This window comes from Rhodnius prolixus, unplaced genomic scaffold (assembly GCF_049639745.1).
Source record: "Rhodnius prolixus isolate KJV_2025 unplaced genomic scaffold, Rpr scaffold_8, whole genome shotgun sequence".
Classification (NCBI taxonomy): domain Eukaryota; kingdom Metazoa; phylum Arthropoda; class Insecta; order Hemiptera; family Reduviidae; genus Rhodnius; species Rhodnius prolixus.
Genome location: NW_027411593.1, coordinates 5255816 through 5275743, shown reverse-complemented (window position 1 = coordinate 5275743; position 19928 = coordinate 5255816). Strand labels below are relative to the sequence as shown.

General features: G+C 35.6%; 1 protein-coding gene across 9 annotated transcripts in view; it reads right to left on the bottom strand.

The window, feature by feature from the left end:
• Window positions 1-19928, bottom strand: part of LOC141450752 (phosphatidylcholine:ceramide cholinephosphotransferase 2-like) — a 67099-nt gene that overhangs the window by 11837 nt on the left and 35334 nt on the right. For 3 of the 9 annotated variants that reach the window (XM_074121505.1, XM_074121504.1, XM_074121500.1), the window contains one exon: window positions 313-692. In XM_074121505.1, coding sequence (XP_073977606.1) covers window positions 313-691 — 379 coding nt within the window. In that variant the 5' untranslated portion in view covers window position 692. Of the gene's footprint in view, window positions 1-312; window positions 693-7016; window positions 7168-7363; window positions 7706-8337; window positions 8530-9452; window positions 9581-16644; window positions 16733-18492; window positions 18650-19928 lie in introns of those variants that run through there. The other 6 variants (XM_074121498.1, XM_074121502.1, XM_074121499.1 and 3 more) reach the window with 6 other exon arrangements.

Below are 19928 nucleotides of genomic sequence, written 5' to 3'. Positions count from 1 at the left end.
TGGGGTGCTCGTTTGAAACTGTATGATTGTATTGTACTCAATACTTTGTTTGTATGCTGCTCCTATTTGGTCAGTTCGCTATTTGGACACCATAGAATCCTGCCAGGTAAAAGAATGCTCTAGCTTAATCGTAGCACTCCTAATTTTGTTGTAAGGATGGAATCCGGAAGGAAGAGATTAAAGGAGCATGTTACCTTTATTAACTATCAGGTGGCTAATTTTGCCTTCTTGGAACCTCCTGTTTCACTGTCCGAATGAAATGACCTCATAGACACCTTACTTAAAATAAAGTAAAACAAAATGGAAACTAACCAATAAATGTTTTCCATTTTTCTTTAGGGAATTTATCATCCCTGACAGGCCTAGGCATATCAATGGCAATAACTGGATTGCCATTTGCTAGATTTCTTTTCAAACCATTGCCTTCTCTATCGTCATCTTCTTCTTCCTCTTCGTCACCATAAAGACAGGTGACCGCCTGGCCACTTTCACCACCATCCTCCTTATCGGCCGGCCATGAGGGCAGTAATGGTTGCCTCTGGTACAAATCGTTTTGCGTCATGACCACTGGAGCGGCTTGTCCGTCACCTGCGCCAGCTCGACAGCTCACCTCGCCGGCTCCCCCTCCACCCGCTACGCCTATACTACCGTAGTCGTTATGGCCCACACTGCTCTTTGCGTCTAGCACCATCCTGGACAGTAGAAAACATTTGTTATAAACTAACTGAATAAACTACTAATTGCTACAAACAGACAAACAGAATTGAATAATAATTAGAAACTATAAATGAAATGATGATTCAAGATTAGCATACCAAATGAATGCGCAATATTTGAAATAGGTGCGATTATTGAAAACCAAATATTTGAATAATTTTATATAATAGGAACAATTATAGTGGTCAAACGTTCTGAAAATCCGGAACATTTCATTCAAAACGGAATCCTTGTTGGAGCCAGAACATAGAGTCTAAAACTACACTAATCCGAGATATTTGGTAACCTTACCAAAATGGAATGCCATTTTTCAACTTTCTACAACTTCTTACTGTTCAGGCCTGCTTAGAGTACCTAAACAGTTAGGACCAAAGACGCTCCAACATCACACGCAAACACTCACATTGTGAAACAAATAACAATTGTTAATGTGTATAAGTTCTAGAGATGTCCTGGTCCTTAGTTCGAAAGCTTGGCAAAAAATGAAATGCAATAATTATGACAGAAATTGGCAATAATCATTCTTCCATTTATAATAAATTGTAATCGATCATAACGAATAGTGACTTTTAGGAATTTATGAAAGTTTAAAACAGAAACAGTTAGTTGGACGTATATAAGAATGAGAAACAACGAAACCGACTATATGAAGCAGTAACGGTTCTTTAATACAACTATGCTATCGAAATACCCTCATAAAAGTGCCGGTAAGTTGCTTTTGGTGTCCTGAATATAAGAATGGCATAACTTAAGGAAGTCGGTAGAAGTGTACCAACAGTATAGAGTCACTTCCCAACATTTTTGATTAACATGCTCGCATGTACTATTATCCATGACTAATTCGAGTCTTAAGTTTGAACAAACATGACGACAATAAAGGACCAACCTTGAAGAAGAATGCCTCACAACATCGGCTAGTTCTTTGAACTGCTAAAAGCCTGACAAGCAAACACTAAATGTATGACAGCCAAACGATGCATTAAATACCGTGAAAAGCCATACAGCCTTAGAAGTCAGTATAGTACAAATGTCATAGCTCATTCATTATAATTAACTGCAGACAATATCTCATTATTTTTGCGCCAAATATCTTTCAACAGGTGCATTATCTTGGCTGACACAGCACAGGTGAACGTTGTCCATAACTTGGCCAACGCAAAATAAATAATTTCTTAGTTCTTAAAGGATCTTCAGTTTTGATTGGTTATGAGATGTGATTAATGATTTTACACTTACATATTCTAGGAAAGTTTTTGCACAAAATATTACTTATTGCACTTAAAAATACTGGATATGGGCAGTAGGATGTGAGTGAAAGAATATGCTGTAGTTTTGTAGGTCACAAGGCAAACCCAAGCTAATCATTCCTGAAGAATGATTTCGTTGGCAACCAAAGGCATAAAGAAGAGTTAAGTTAAGAGCACTAGTAAATTTGAATCATATCAGGTCATCTTTTATGAGTCGCTAGTCCTGAATTCAGATTAAAGTAAGCATGTAGGAGCTTGTTACTTTAATGAAAAGACAGGGTAAAGTCTAATACCTACAATTATTGTCCAGATTAATGGCAAGCTTAGGTAAAAATTAAATATGCCATACTAATAGAATTAATCCCAATCAGACTTTACAGCTGATAGGAAAGGATATAAACTTGCGACTAACTCTAGACAACACTAACAGAAAAACATGAACATTCTTGAGAGTAACGATTGCACAAAGTGATAGTCACTTAAATTTGTCCTTGAATGTAAAGATAATTACCAAACAAGTGAATAACAGGCTGTCCAAATAAATAAATAAGTAGAAGATGGCGAACTTCAATATTTTTCCTATTTGAATGTGGAATGTAACATCCAAAATGATTTTAATACGAATCAACTAGTTATATAATGTTCTCGTTATTTAGACTTGTGGTTGTAAAGAGATCTTGTAAATGTCAAAATATTATTTATATAAAAACAATAAAAAAAAAGAAGTATATCATGAAACATAGTAGTTTAGTTCGCGGTTGCCATGCAATCAAGAAAGAAGTGAGAAGCCGTTTTCCTTCTACTCCTGCAGACAATTTGTAAGATGGCTCTTGGCTAATCATTCAACCTAACCACCTTAGAAGAGGCTTCCAAATCTATCATTGCACCAGCAAAGCAGCTCAAAGGACTTCCTGTGCTCTGCAAGGCAAGAAATGAAATAGTTGTTAAAACTGCCAATGCTTTCCGTCAGCCTGGTTGATCAAAAATACTTAAAATGATTTTTCCTTTAGGTTTTTTTTTTCTCAACGCTGGTTTTAAAGCGAGGATTTCAGCCTGAAATAAAATGTAGATTGAATTCCAAGAGGTTTTTGAGTTTAAAATCTCTGAACTAGTTCACTCTAAGCTTATTTCCAAGAGCCAACTCGAAACCAGGTCCTATCTGGTGCCTCCATTCAGTTCTTCATCTTAAGGCAACTTGAAATGTGTTTTAAACCTGAAATGGGGAAATTAAGAAGATGTACAGGCAATATTAATTTGTAAACGTTTATGATAGAGAGTCGGCAACATCTGTCACTTCTAATTGAGAATTACAAGTTTACAGTATGTCTGGCAGATCCACTTAGACTGAAGACATAAATAAAATTAAACTAAAGCAATTGGTTGGAGTGTGATACAAAAACGAGGACAGCCATTAACAATGTTTCTGGAATAATTGTATATCTTCAAACCATTGGTTAAAAAAATTAAATAAAAAACAAAACCGTTTAAGCCGACTAGGATTATGTCATGCCATCTGGAATGAGAGACCAGTCCATGTTGAAACACCCAAGGACGCAGTCTGACACAGTCTCACGCAAACTGGACCTTCAAATTTACCCAAATTAGAAACACCTGTCTGAATGTCTCCTTCCTAACATTAAGATGCCGTCATAAAAAAACGGAAAATAAACTTATTTAATTATTTTTTCTATCTTTCTCTGAGAAAACCAAAACGGGAGTGAAATATTCTCACGCCTTTGCCTGACTGCAACAATTACAATTTAAGGACAAATTTTCTTTGATGGAATTCAAGTAAAGGTCAGCAGACCTTAAAGCTAAGTAGTGCAGGCTAGCCATACTAGGAGAATGTGTCTGGTTCACCGTAAACGGATGGCCTTTACCCATATATCCCACAATTAAAACAAAAATATGCCCTTAAAAAAATTGTCAATTAAAGGTAATAAGTTTATTATATAAGCAGTGCCACCATCTAACACCGGACATACAATTTCAAATATAAAAGTTAGACGCTCAGCAAACAGGACTGGTAGTGATGGAGTGATAGCAATTAGGTATGAATAATAGAAGCGACATAACTGGCGCAAAAACAGCAACACACTTTCCCTCAGTAGATCGTACTCCGCTTGTTGCAGTTCTGGTACACGTTAAATAGGAGGGAACACCAATGCAGCTCCTAACTAATCTGCTAAGTTATCAGGAGCTGGAAAAAGATTCTCCCTAGAACCCTTTCAGATTCTGAAATCCAAAGATGATATCTTGAATTGGAGAGAGGGTTATTATAGGGCTTGAAGATCGCAGGAGCATCATTACATCTGGTGATAACCTTACTATACAAGCAGTTAGCATTCACTAACTTACAGCCAAGATAGTTGAATGCGTTTACATTGGCAATAATTATTAAATGCATTATAATACATAAAAATTCGTATTAATCATCTGTAACCTGTTCGATGATCCAAGATTTTTGGAATTAGACTGGACAGCAAGGCGTCAAAAAGCTGAAAATGCTACCCCACTTTGGGCACAATTAAAATAAAGAAAACTAAAACAGTGTTTGTAGATAAACACTCAAGTATTCTGTAAGGAAAGTTTTTAACTATAGTTGTTTTTACAACTTTATCGATGAAATGAAGTTATCAACTATTTTTTTCTTCATATTTTATTTCACTTTACTTTGAATATAGCTATTTCTATTGTGAACTCTTTTGTTGTATTTGTTTATCAAAGTTGATAATGTACTATTTTCAATTGTTTTCTTTCACATATATTCACGCTTATTAAATACAGTTGTTATTTTTCATTTTTTCTATTTTGTAGTTTAAATGATTTTCTTGGTCAAAAATGTCTACATGAAGCATAACTTCACTAGCTATTTCTTCAAAGGGATTCTGATGGAATGAAGTCCTAAGATTTTCCTAGCTTAACATCTTCATATTTTCACTTACTTACACTGGGTAATTTTGTCCAAAAAGAAACCTTGTACCGTGTGAACCTAGAGAAAGTATTTCCGAACATTGGGCTCTAGCAATACAGTAAATCGCCATCTTTAGTTAGAAATACAAGCAAGCCGAAAAAAAAAATTACAAGGTAAAACACAATTAGATTAGAGATACGCTAGACCTTAACACAGACTGCAAAGGACTTTGAAGGTCAACCTTTTCGAGTAAAGAACGCTGAATGACTCTTGGTGCGGATGTCCCAAGAACAATTCAGCCACACATTGCAACCTCTGGTTTGCATTTGAGGGCAGAGATGATATCGCAAGTGAATGGAGGTGATATCACTAGTTAAAAAAAAAAATCCTTATCGTGCACAACTACCCCCATGTTCCATTCTATTCACTTTTGGCTTTAGCAAGCCTCCGCAGCTCTTAAGTGCATTAGATAACGACGTCAAATAATCACCCAACCGTTAAGAGATCTCTCCCATTTTCTACGAAACTCATTATAATTCAAGAAATACTGGGACCATTTATTTAATTTTTACAGAAAAAATAGATTGTAAAGTAAGACCGTGAATAAAGGAAACCCATAATAATTAATTGAAAAAATAAAAGTAAAAGTTACCAATGTAATTTAAAAAGCATTAACTTTCATATAAATTCCATTACAGTTGAATTGATTTCTGAGATACAATGATGTAATCCATAGTAAGTACGCAGGCTGATAAAAACTATTTGTCCTATTTACGAAGGTAATTGAAAAATCGAAGTTGCATGTAAATTGCTAAAGAGAGATTACATGAACGTTTGCTGTACCTTATACTTCACAATCGGCTAAATGTTTTAACTTGTAGAATATAACCGCTAAGGAGACTTTGCCAGGGCAGACTTGATTCTCTTCTAAGGCAACATGCAACATAAATTTTTTTACTTCATACATAAAATTATGCTCCCCCCTCAAAAAAAGTAATATTTTAGGTATTTTGGAAACTAAATTGCACATATTTGGTGTGAAAACTTAAGTTTCAAACATTTGCCTGTACGAATGCTTCATTTTGCAGCAATAAGAGGAAAAAATCTTCCAGCTAATGGAGATCTTTGTTGATAACAAAATTTAACTCGAATCATGTAAAGTAACATGATTACTAGGATACAAGAGAAAAAAAGATAGTTCCAGAAATGCCAGAGAACATGAACGGAAACTGAAAAATTGTTTACATAATGTGCTAGCTACGGTTGCAAAACTGAAAGGGAAATTGGCCTGCCCTAAAGGAATATCAGATTTGAATTTCCTGGCTCTTCGTTTTCTCTTGCTGCAGGAAGCGGATATGTTCTGCTCTTGGTAAATTTTCAAAAATGTGCTTTATACGGAAGTAACGTTTTGTTTAGAACATTCAAACACAACTATGTGTACTTTTTATAAATCGGTCTAGAGAGAGAATGAGATTTGGATCACCCACTGGAGGAAGTAAATAATCGATTAGATGTTGTACATGGAGTAACCGCTTGAAATCATTCAACCAAAAGTACTTCTTTATTAAACAAACTTCAAAAAAGTCAAGTCGCATGTGAATACAAAAAATATTATTTTCTGTAATATTAACAAATAATGACATAAAAAACAAATAGTACTTTCATTTATGAAATTTCTTCGGGTAACATACAGTTTAAGCAGGATTTTTTGATGAAGATTATAGACCTGGCATCTCTTTAAACTGCAATTTCAGTGCCTACTGATTTCTAGCACTGTTTAATATGGGAATTACAACTTACAAGAAAATGGTTTAAGGTAGATAAATTTTCAAATTCCAATTGGAATATGATAGGTTAATTGGTCTGGTAATTTAGAAATCTATCACTGTAATTTGAAAGTATTCACTGATAAAGGCTCTCTGATCCGAAAATATGTTTTTCTAAATCAGAGATTTCACCATAAATACATGGTGAATCATTTTTCTAGAAAAATTCAATATGAATAAGTCATTTATCCGGGAGAGGTTCAGTAGGTAGAATTTTGTGTAAAGTTACTTTCAGTAGTTCGGTCAGACTACATATATTATAAGAAGTAGATTTAAGTATTCGGAATTAGAAGAAAATTTTTAAGTACGAACCTTGAGAACTGTAGTCAAAGAAATTCGCTTGGATGTTCAAACCTTACTTATTACTATTATTTGAAATAATAATAAATAAAAACACAACATAAATATGTATAACAATTAAACAAAGTTATTACGAGTAACAGTCTAGTAGGTTAAAATTGGGGATGATATTTACCAGTGCACTTTAACCAACCACCAAGTTTTGGCGTAAAACCTAGTGTTTAGTTCACAATGACTTCCTTTATTATTTTTTTATTTTTGATCTACCAGGTAGATCACTAAAACAAGGTTTTTGCAAACTTGCAGTAAAAGCAAGTTTTTGTATATAATTCCATCAAATTAAGGTAATTACAACTTACACGCTTATCTGATCTGGCACAGTCATTGTTGGTCATCGGATTTATGAAATTATGTCTTATTAAATTCAAACATATCTAGAAAAGAGTTTTTTTTTTTGTATACTTTTAACACTTGTGAACATACTCGAAATCACTATTGCAATTTTTCTTCTTTCACAGAATTACAATTTATACGAACAGCCACAATATTGTATCACAGTTGATTGGTTTAAATAAACGAAACTAGAAACAAACTTTAACCAGACAGCTGGTGATGATTTTTAGATTCACTAACAGACACGATACTCTAACAACTGACTGGGCGAACGAAACAGGGGTTGCGAAGTCAACTGATCGAGCCATAGGCAGTTTTGCTCCCACCACAGGTGACGTAGCAACCGGTAGAAAGGCTAAACAACACTACCCCACTCTATGTATCACACAAAGAAACAAACACACAAAACCACTGGAAGAATTTCAAAGACCGGCTTTGCTGCTTACGTAACGTAACGTTTGCGCCCCAATGTGTAGATGTGTGTAGGTTATGTTTTGGTTATATATAAATAAATTAATGATGTGTATAGATATAATTTTGTAGCATGACTCATCCGTAAGACTTTTGCTATATGAACTCATAGCACTACATCAATGATTCTAAGATTGCTCCCTTTCACCTCCTAGAATCTATAGTTCATTCATTCATTGACACAGTTCCACATAATTATTACCCAATGTATAAAAATTACGGACACGTCATTTACAAAAAGAAAACAACATCTACAGTGAATATTCAGACGATTATCTTAAGGTTTACGTTTTCATAAATCCAATAATTTTTGCAACTACACCATATATTAGTAAAATTATAAACACAGCTGAATAACGGCCAATACTGGACCTTTACAGGGAACACTTTATCAATACCTTCCAATTGACAGGCCCAAAACGAACTTTCATAGAAAAATTATAGATCTCTGTGTATAAAATTTACTAACCTCAAACTCAAAACCTTTAAAAAAAGTTGAAAAATCCATAACAGTATGTATAGAGGTGATAGACACAACCGTATGTGGCACTAAAAACGGACACTGTATTGGGAAGTCTATTACAGAATTGTTTAAATTTTCCGGGAATAAATGTTCCAAACTAAAGTTGTAGATTTGTTTGAGTGCCATGAGTTATAGCGTGCCCTAAGGCATTTAGACCTAGACCACTAGTGGGCCTAACCTACCCAATAGATAACCCTAACTCTCAACACTTACATCTTGAACCTACCAGTTTGTTTTAAATCGTTTAAAGACAGGTTAATAAACTTGCCTCTCTGGGCGCTATCAGTTAAACAACTTTAAAGAAAATCGTAAGAATTATTTTGGAGAAAATGTCAAAACTTGATTCAGTAAAAAAAGGGTAATTTTGGCGACTTATTTTTAATAAAACTTATAATAACATCACTATGGGCTCCTAATAGAAATTAATATTTTCGCTTTGAGCAGAGAGATTTTAATAAAGAAGACGAATAAAACAAGGAATATTATAGACTGTTACTTTGTGCCGGACACAGATTAATGGATTTTTTTTTTTTAATATCTCCTGAAAGAGATTCCTGAGAAAGATATTCTACCGAAATAGCCTGGCTTGGAAATGTAGCCAAAAGAAGAAACCTAATGAAGAAGAAGAAGAGGAAGATTGTGCTGAGATACGGCCTTAGATCTGCATGCCAAACAAGAAGACTAATCTCTAGTTCTTTCCTCTTTTAACCAAACCACTGTCTCACTTACATTCACCAATGTGTTTTCTGCACTCCCGCGATTTGACCGGCTGTTACTTTCTACTATCGTAGAAAATCGATCAGTCGCACTCTACATTCGTGACGACAAAATATAAAAGAGAGAAGAAAATAGAACGTTGAAGAAAATAAAAAAGTAAACTTCTGTACAAAAGACTATACTCTTGATTAGAGGTGGGGGACATTCACGCTGTGGCCCAGTTAAAACAATAACACGAACCAAGCTACAAAACTAAAGGGCTGCAAAAAACAGCACTGTTTCTGCCCTTCTCGTCAGCTACTAATTTCAGCGTTCAACGTCTAAAATAATAATAAGTTACTCACAAGACTTCTTCTATGAGTAATCGTATAGGAGTTAATTGAAAGTGGGATATAGGCAAGAACACCAGTTTTACTGTAACTAACGGATGTCTCTTCCACAGCAAAAATACAACCATACGTGAGAAGAGGTAATTTGCTGGTTACAATCAGTAACTCCAATGGTGGCCTTATTCCACTGCCTTTATAATTGCGTTTTGATAATGAGATGATAATAATGGTATCAGATTTTCTGAACTTTAATCGGAAGCTCTGAATATTGTGAATAAATTGAGCTCATAATAAAAGAAATGTTTGAATAATACAAAGGGCAAAAGTTTGATTCTGAAAACTTTTGCAACTGAACAGATTTTGAAAACTAGTGCAAGATGGAACATACTGAAGTTAAAATCTCTTAAACTTATCTGATGAAAGTCCGGAAACCAGTAAGTGGACAATAAATATGCGTGTTACGACGAATAAAAGCATAGATATGTTACTATCCAGCACTGCGGACCTATTTTCTGCATTTTTTACAATTTGAACAATGTAATGGCCGGATAATATGGAAATTATAAACCCCAAGTATTGGACACTTCTGGGCAACATTCTTAAGTTTGGTTTAAGAGAGTTTGCACTCTTACAATTGTAAAAATTGTAGTAAGAGAAAACCCTGGGCGTATTTCACACCAGAATATTAATACGTATTCAAAGAGGATCTATAACACTAATTTCCTGTATAAGCTTAACTTCACTCAAGTAGTTCTTACGTAAGTAAGTAAATGGAAAACAAAAATATGTACAAAACAATAAATTAAAGCCAATTTCCAGTCATACCAACATTTGAAATAACAAGTTACTTGTTTTAACGAAAATAATTGTCCTTGTGGTGCAGCCTTGAAGAGATAAACATAACTTTTAACCAGACTCCTTTTCTTTATTTTATTTTTTTGTTATTTAACTCTTGTTTTGGTGCGTAATTTTTCTGCTCCAGTCTGGGATGGAAAAAATTAATAAATAAGGTACGGAAAAGTGTGTTTCGAAATGAAAAATTTGGCTGGTTGAGGGACCTTAGAAACATTCGAGAATATTTATTCTCAAAATTCATAGCTCAAAAAAAAAATATATAATTTAAATTTGGAGATGACGTGGCTAGGCTATAAAGCCAAATGCACGGGGACGTAAAGATCCGCTGTGGCTCCCTTAAGTGACAGTGTTTGCTCACAGATTAGCTCTCAAGAGAGAGAGAGAGAGAGAGAGAGAGAGAGAGAGAGAGAATGAGCTAAAAGTTTGTCTGTCCAAACACATAGGGTTTACACACGTTTAATATTCCCTATGAGCGTATCAACATTCATTGTTTTCTCCGTTAGGGATGTCCGTATAAGTCACTGTTCGTGTCTTTAGTGTGGCGTCTTCCCTTGTGACGTAAGAGATTCCCAAAGAAGAAGTCGATAAGGTTCGCAATAAATGGAATTCTGCAATTTCCTGAGGGATCTTTTGTGATCAACCTTCTCTACATCAGAGTAAACACTACTCCTCAATCTCATAACTCTTCAGAGAAGTCTCCCTTACAGAATAAGGAACTGCGGTGTAGCGCGATAAGGGATCATGTTTTTTCATCTGATTTTACACCCTGTTTCGGGTATTCTTTAGGACAACTGACTTAGAGAGCCGTTGGAAATCAAGATTTTAATTGGAGTCGACCAAATGAAGAGTTCAGAGAAAATACACGAATTTCGCGACCACAAATACCCATTTAGGATTTCATTTTTTTTAAATTGCTACATAATCTACGTTGCAATTTTATGAAAACGAATCTTATGAGAAGTTCCATTAGAAGATACCGAGAACGAAAACAATAGACTTTCTTAAGGAATTAGCCCATTACATAAATGTCTTTAGTTAAGCAATAGTTGCATTTTACTGGACAATTCACATACTGTTTCACGAAGATAACAGACCCCGCTTAGCATTAGAAGTTATGCTTTTATGCAAAGTATTCTTATACAGATGGCTAGGTGTGGATCCGTGTGATCACGATATAAGAAGCGGTCGGTCCGCCGTCCGGTCGAGCTCAATGAATGAGCCAGCGTTACTTCCTCAGTGCCGACTCATCCACTAGTCTGTCCACCTGTTACGTAACGGATCCTCCCACTCTAGCAAGTCGTACGGCCTCTACGCCTCTAGGTCTTACACGTAATTAACTAGAAGTCTAAAGGTGCCATTTAATCTCTGCAGATAATTTAATGGAGATGTTTTAGTTATGAAATCATTTTTACTTTTACTTTCTGTAACTAAATAAATTACATTATACTAAACTATAGGTGGCAGGGATTTCTAGCTTGAAGATTGACTTGAATAGATTTACACCGTCTCGTAGCGCTATCTATCTTTCTATTTCTATCTAAAGAGGTGGGACTGCGCTCGTGTGTAATTTTCGAAATCAAATTTACTCCGGAAACATCAGATTCAATCCCCGGAAATACCAAAAAAAGAAAAAAGAAAAAGAGAGGGTCTTAAAAATTGGTCTGAATATGTACCTGTCTCTCGAATCTGACCTCTTAGGCGAAATGAGGAGTGGAGATCTGCAGAACCACGCCTAATCACCCTAGGACTAGGGCAGGCGAAGTCCTGTCTGCGCAATTACTATTACTATAATAAGAAAAGTTTTAAGGCGTACCTTGGAGTGACTAACAATAGGCTTCGCATGCTGACTAGGGTTTCCTTATAGGATACTGCCGATTAATAGATAAGACAGCTGAAGAAGCTGAAAATTGGAACGTTTCCCTAAGATAAAGAAGTCTGGGGGATACACCTCCTGTCTGCATTCCTCAACCATTCAAGATGCCAGGGGAAAGCTAACTGGTGTTGGAGGAGGATTTAATCTCCATTAAATCCGTTTAGGTTCTAAAATTTCTCAGATAACTTAGTTTTGAAAGGGAACATCGTACAGGTAAACAGTTTAACCCACCAGGCACCACCAGGAGTTACAATACACCTTGTAAGGTCACAATACGACCTTTGACACCAACATTATTTGGCAATGTAAGGATTTATAAATCTCAAAGAACTGCTCCCCCCACAAAAAAAAAACTAAGTTTTCTAGAAAAATGATAAAATTGAAAGGATCATTACTAGAAACAGGTACTTCTTCCGGTGACTGAATTTGACCAACACCTTCAACATCTACTGGCAATTACGCGAAATAACTAATGTTTATCATCTGCTTTTTTTTTTTGTCTAGATGTGATGGAAAAATGCAGAGAGAGTGAGAGAGAGGGCAATCAGAAAAATGAAACTTTTTCGACTTACAGGGCCTCGAAAAATTGATATTTCAAATATTGAAAATGTAAAAAAATTGGCAATAGTTAGTCATCCGGACGTTTGCAATTATTAAAATGTCAAAAGATGAATATTTGCCAAAGAATATTTTTTTAAAGAACCCACCTTAAACCTTGAACCATGCGTAAAAACGTAGAAGTAATTACACAAGTCATCAATATTGACAAACATTATCTGAAGTCCATCCATAATGTTGTTTGTCTGTTTGTTCAATAAAAACAACATTGTTCAATTGAATGAAAAATAGCAATAATAAAATATTAGCAGTAATCATAAAGCAAATCTTTAAAATATAATTATAAAAACTAAAATTAATTAGTTTGAAATAGAAATACAACCAATTAAAATGTAAGTTGACGGAAATAAAACAAATAAAAATAAATAAGAAGAGCATTACTATATTTTATTTTGACCGGACGTACAAATTTAGCTAGACAGAAGTAATGATGTCATAAATGTGTAGAAGAGTTGGTTGAAAAATAATTTTCCTGTTTACTAGTTTCTAAATGAGATAGAAGCTACGCATATCATGGAGATTGGCCAACAGTCAGCTGCAAAGAAGGTATTTATAAACACAAAACAGCCAAACAACTAACAAAAAAAAAAAAGAAAAGATGCTGTGATCTGCAGAGAGAAATCTATTAAAGCGAACTCTACTGATGTATAACTAGATTAGTTACTTAGAGGAGAATGTTTGATAAACTTTTAGCTAAAAAAAAAATAAATAAATAACCGGTTCAAATAGTTCTTTAACAATAGTTTTTAGGTATTTAAATTTAGGTATGATTTGGTGCGCTACCTTGGGCTAGACAAACGACTTACGTAGAACCCACACACTAGACTTAAAAGACAAGCAATGACGAAACGTGTGAAACTGCTTTACAGACTACTTGGGACGACGCTCCAAATTACCCTTAAAACTCAAACGCTTAATATACAACACTATCCTCAAACCTACGGTGGGACTTACGGACTAGAGCTGTTGGGGGTTCAGCCAAACCTACAAACCTACGGACAGTACAGGACATTTCAGTCAAAACTCCTCCGACAGATAGATGATGCTCCTTTCTACGGTGACTAACCTCACTCTTCACAACCTCAACATTCCCTTCATAGGCCAACTCGCCAAGACTAAATACCAAAAGTTCCACACTACTCTCTCGACTAGCTCTAATCCTCTTGTACTGTCTCTCGCTTCCTCTGACATCCCTAATACTCCTCGCCGACTAAATCGACAGTGGCCCCGCGACTTCCTTACTGCCTGAAGAACTAAACGCTATTATTCTCCTCTCTCCTCCTCGTATTCTCCTCTCTCCTATAGAGAGTGCTACCGCTGGGTAGCTTCTCTCCTCCCGCACCAGTTCATCTCTCTCTCCTCCTCACATTCTCCTCTCTCGTATAGAGAGTGCTACCGCTGGTAGCTTCTCTCCTCCTGCTCTCCTCCCGCACCAGTTCATCACTCTCTCCTACTCACATTCTCCTCTCTCCTATAGAGAGTGCTAACGCTGGGTAGCTTCTCTCCTCCTGCTCTCCTCCCGCACCAGTTCATCACTCTCTCCTCCTCATATTCTCCTCTTCACATTCCCCTATCTCCTATAGAGAGTGCTACTGCTTGGTAGTTTCTCTCCTCCTGCTCTCCTCCCGCACCAGTTCATTACTCTCTCCTCCTCACATTCTCCTCTCTCCTATAGAGAGCGCTACCGCTGGGTAGCTTCTCTCCTCCTGCTCTCCTCCCGCACCAGTTCATCACTCTCTCCTCCTCATATTCTCCTCTTCACATTCCCCTATCTCCTATAGAGAGTGCTACTGCTTGGTAGTTTCTCTCCTCCTGCTCTCCTCCCGCACCAGTTCATTACTCTCTCCTCCTCACATTCTCCTCTCTCATATAGAGAGCGCTACCGCTGGGTAGTTTCTCTCCTCCTGCTCTCCTCCCGCACCAGTTCATCACTCTCTCCTCCTCACATTCTCCTCTCTCCTATAGAGAGTGCTAACGCTGGGTAGCTTCTCTCCTCCTGCTCTCCTCCCGCACCAGTTCATCACTCTCTCCTCCTCATATTCTCCTCTTCACATTCCCCTATCTCCTATAGAGAGTGCTACTGCTTGGTAGTTTCTCTCCTCCTGCTCTCCTCCCGCACCAGTTCATTACTCTCTCCTCCTCACATTCTCCTCTCTCCTATAGAGAGTGCTACCGCTGGGTAGCTTCTCTCCTCCTGCTCTCCTCCCGCACCAGTTCATCACTCTCTCCTACTCACATTCTCCTCTCTCCTATAGAGAGCGCAACCGCTGGGTAGTTTCTCTCCTCCTGCTCTCCTCCCGCACCAGTTCATCACTCTCTCCATATTTACTTATTGTATACGATGTATACAGATGGTAAATTACAAAATAAATTAAAAAAAAAAACTTTAGGTATGAGTATAAATTAAGGTTTTGCAGTCAGGTTACAGTTAATATCCGTTTTTAAGGAAGATCTACTGAATACGAAACAAACAAACTTGTGTGTGTTTGTGTGTCCACCTGTAACTGAAATCCTCTACCGGAAAGTGCCTTATTGTTTGTTCATTTTAATGCAGTTCTCAGGAAGAATTTAGGGTTAGGCCTCCCTCTCTAAAGGATACTTTGAATAAATCAGCATTGATTGCTGAGTATGATTGCTTCATCAACAATTGTTTGCTAATTACTACAAGCAATGAGAAAGCTTATATAAGAGCTTTTTTTTACAAGAATGAATGAAGGTTAGAGATTAGTATAAAATAACTATAATACGAAAAGTTACTACATGTTTACAAAACAAGTATTTGTCGCCAGAGGTAGCTAAGTATGCAAATCAACTACAAGCATAAAATAATATGATGATTTTAAAAGTTTTGTATTTTATTTTGTGCTATTTTTTCTAGAAAGGGGAAAATAAGAGAAGTACATCTTATGCAATCAAGTAAATAGTCAAATTGGTTAATCATTAACCTTGGAATGTGCAATTTAAAAAAGAATGATTATTCAATTTTTCTACCCATCATTTGTATAATTATTGCAAATAAAATCTACTTAAGTACTCCGAAAATCAGCCTGCATCGCGATCAAAAAACTAAGATCATGAGAACCGGATGTAGGAGAATGCCTCACCACGGAAGGAATCTTTGCAAGAAGGAAGCATTTTGTCATAAAAGAATATATATATATATATATATATATATATATATATATATTTCTGTAAAACATCTTATCCATTGTGGCACGCATGTATGTTGTAACCCTGTATCCAGTTTTTGGACATTCATCCATCAGCAGAGTCAATTAAGGTGGAAGAGATTTCGACTTCACTTACGTTACCATCTCATCGCATTACACTTGCTGACTGAATTGAAGGAGGTATAACTCTACTTAGTAAACACAAAATCTTGGTGAGAAATTGATCTTATTGTTCTACAGAAAAATGTGCTCAATCTTAAGATCTAATTTCTATTTATAGTCTATTGACGGTCTTTTATTGATTCATACAGTATATCTAATAGTTATTCCTTTTCGTTATTGATACATATAGTGAAATTAATAGTCTCTTCTGTCTAATTTAAGATAACATAAATATTTAGATATGATAATGTGCCCTCAACCTTGATTTCTGATCGGACCTATCAACCACCAATCTAAAATATTGTATTTTATTAAACTATCTTCTACGAAATAATAATCTATAATCAAGCAATAGTTTTGTTAATGAGAAAATTGTAAATTGTATAGTACAGTGATGTAATTCTAAACACCGACATCAAAAACAAAGTGTAAATCCTAATCTGACTTTCACTGCAACAATTTGTGTAATTGTTCTCTCTAAAACTATAAAAAACTAAAAAGAAAAAAAATTGTTTGTCTTCAATATTACATATGTTCATTGTAACCGGATGGTACTGTTCTACAGGAAGTGTGATGAAACAAAGTTTTCCCGGAACACTCTCTAAAATCGATTTTTCCTGGAAAACAAAAAAAAAAAGGTTTCAAAGCAAAGTAATCGACTTCTTTTTTAGTTTCCTTCCAGATCTTTTAAAAAATATGGCAGGAAGAGTGTGAGAGAGAGAGGAGGAAACGAACACTAGAACGATCTAAATAGTTACCGATAGTTCTACAACAAACTGTACTCTTCTTGCAGATTTTATTTGCTCTTTGCGTTGCATGAAGTTTGATTTTTTAGTTTTTAGAACGAGCCTATTCGTTCGTTTTAAATTTTTCTGCTATAAAATATTCATATCTTAAGTAAACGTCAAATTGACGTAATTGGTCTTGGCTCAACAGCAATAAAGAGATTTCTCTTTTTAAGTTTGCTTAACATCATTTTTTTGTATCAGGTATTATTATTCCTTTTTATAATGTTTGAATAATTTTTCGACTTCGCGGTCTACAATAAAGAGAGAGAAAGAAAGAAAGAAAGAAAGATACGTTTATTGTGCCCTGGGACTCAGGTCCCTTAAGGGCAACAAAAATAAATAAAATTTACATAATAAACTCAAAAAAACTCTCGGTTAAAATAATAAAATCCAAACAGCTGTTCGCAAAAAATTATTTACAATAAATATAAACTAATAAGAAAAAATTATAAATAACTTTCACAGCTAGAATAAATAAATAAACTATTTCCTCCTAAATTCCTGTAATAAATAGTCATAAAATAAAAATCTGAAATTAAAAATTGTTTTCCTGTTCGTAAGGTCCGTTGGTAGGTCGTTCCACAGTCTACAGGAAGTGACGAAAAAAGAGTTCTGATAGGTAGCAGTCCTGTAAGTTGGTATGTACAGTCTGGTGTGGACAGTCCTTGTAGTCCGTAAGTCCAGTACACCCTTAGCAGTAAACATGTCAAACAGATATCGTGGAGTCTGCGTCCTAAACAACTGGTACAGAAAATTGCCCTTAAAATATTTCCTGCGGAACTCAACATTAAGCCACCCCAACTCATGGTAATGTGCTGTTATATGTTCGTCTTTTCGCACATTTAATATAAAACGGACACATGAGTTTAGTGATCGTTTTAGCTTTAAGTTGAGTTCCGCAGTCAAATCAGCATACACTAGGCAGCAATAATCCAAATAAGGGAATATCAGTGTACTGACCAGCTGTCTACGGAGCGGTACAGGTAGCAAGTCTTTGTGGAGTCTTAGCTGGTACAGTGACTTATAAATACCGTTTGAAATATCACTGACATGATTATTCCAGGACAGTGTATTCGAAATGGTCACTCCCAAACATCTAGCAGACTCCTAGCAGAGAGAGAGAGAGAGAGAGAGAGAATACTTTTTGAGCAGCGCGCTCGAGTAATAAAGAAAGAGACCGCCTTATAAACGCGTAGTTTTCATTGAGAATGATCGTCATTATTACATCCTGTTCCTCTTCGTAAGCATGGGTAATATCCGCAAAGGCGCTCCAAAAGAAAAGTTCCGCTGAACACTAAAGATACTTTTTCTTTTTACTGTTTTTGAAATAGATTTGCGAATTTATCTATCAGTCAGAGATGGTGTTAGTTGGTAGTTGAGAGGCGTGGATATGTAAGTCGAGGCTCCCCAGTTCGAATCCCACTTTTTAATCGTTAGAAAAAATTTGTTAATGCTTGTTCCTCCTTTATTGGCACCTAATTGGTGGTTAAGACCCGTCTGAAAAAAATGGGCCATTACTTTATTTCAACAGTCTGTCAGTTCGTTTCCAGCACCTTAATTACTTTTTTTACTTTTATAAAATAAATTACCTTTTATAGTTGAATAAAGAATCACCATTTTTAATTAGCATGGTTGGTTAAATTGAATTTTTATAGTGTATATAAATCCTTAGTTAAAACTGTTTAACTGTTTAAAAGTACAGCCAAACTGAACTATATAACCTACTAGACTGAACTGTTATTTATGAAAAAATAATGGATCTTATATCTTATCACTAACAGAGGCAATAACATTTTAGATAATCAACTAATTACGTAAAAAAGTAATAAAAATAACTATTTCAAAAAATAATAAAAGATAACTGAATAGTTTACTGGTAAATCATTCTGACTCAATCTAAGGTCAAATATCAAATTATATCTGGAGGGGGAAATGTCTCAAACTCGTGACTAAATATTTAAATATCACCAACTTATTTATCTACTCTAGAAGAGTCATAAAATCTTAAAATGATCTGCTCTTCTGAATTGGTACTTAAGAATACTTTTAGATTAGATAAGGGTTACTTAAAATTTTAATGTTGTCAGATAATTGAAAGTTTGTTCAAAGAAAAATTGGTAGGACGTTCTTCTGTCAGTGAAGATTAAAGAATAACAATATTGGAGTACATTTCCAAAAAAAAAAATCGCGCAAAAAACTGAAGGAAAGTAAATTTTCTTTTTGAATGGTACGGGCTGGCACATTTAGAACCAAAACTTTGCCCAAAAGAAATATTGAGCTAACTGAATTAGAAGGTTGGCGCCACTATAGCCGAGCGGTTAAGAGACTAGACCCGCAAAGCTAAGATGTGTATTGTTGGTTAGTGGGTTCGATTCCCGGGGTCTAGGCCTTGAATTTTATTTAATGGTTAATAAAAGAAATTTACAGTAAAAGTATGTTTGCTAGTCACCTCCGTCCACGACACCTAATTTGGTAGTTGGACGTTAAGGCCCCGCCAGAAAAAAATAGGCAATTACTTTACTTACTGAGCTAACTGCTCAATATGTTTTTTTCACAAAAATATAAAAAATCCAGCAGGTAGCTCTCTCTTTATACGTATATCCACGGAGAAGATGGTCGCAGCATTTCCGAGGACAATGGATTCTGTGAAGGTAGTTCCTTCTAGTGTTCCTACCATCTGAATTTGTCTGCTACACATGGCAGGATGTAAGTAGATTTAAGTGGCCTGTTACGATTTATAGAGCATGGAATATAGAACAAGAATTACTAAAAATCAGTAAAAACTCCAAGCTTGAAAAAGTTGTTTTTTTTTTATTCCATTAACAGGAAGGACAAGCGGGACTTTCAAAAAACGGGAAATAGGCCAAGTTCAAACTATCTCACAAACTAATGAAGTCTAAGAGACTTGGTGACGTCGTAAGCTAACCAAAAAACTGCAAAAGGTTAGCGCTGCGTGATTCAATAAAACGATGACGTCATGGCGACCTTTGCAATGTGACCTACTGCAACTACCCCCCCCCCCCCC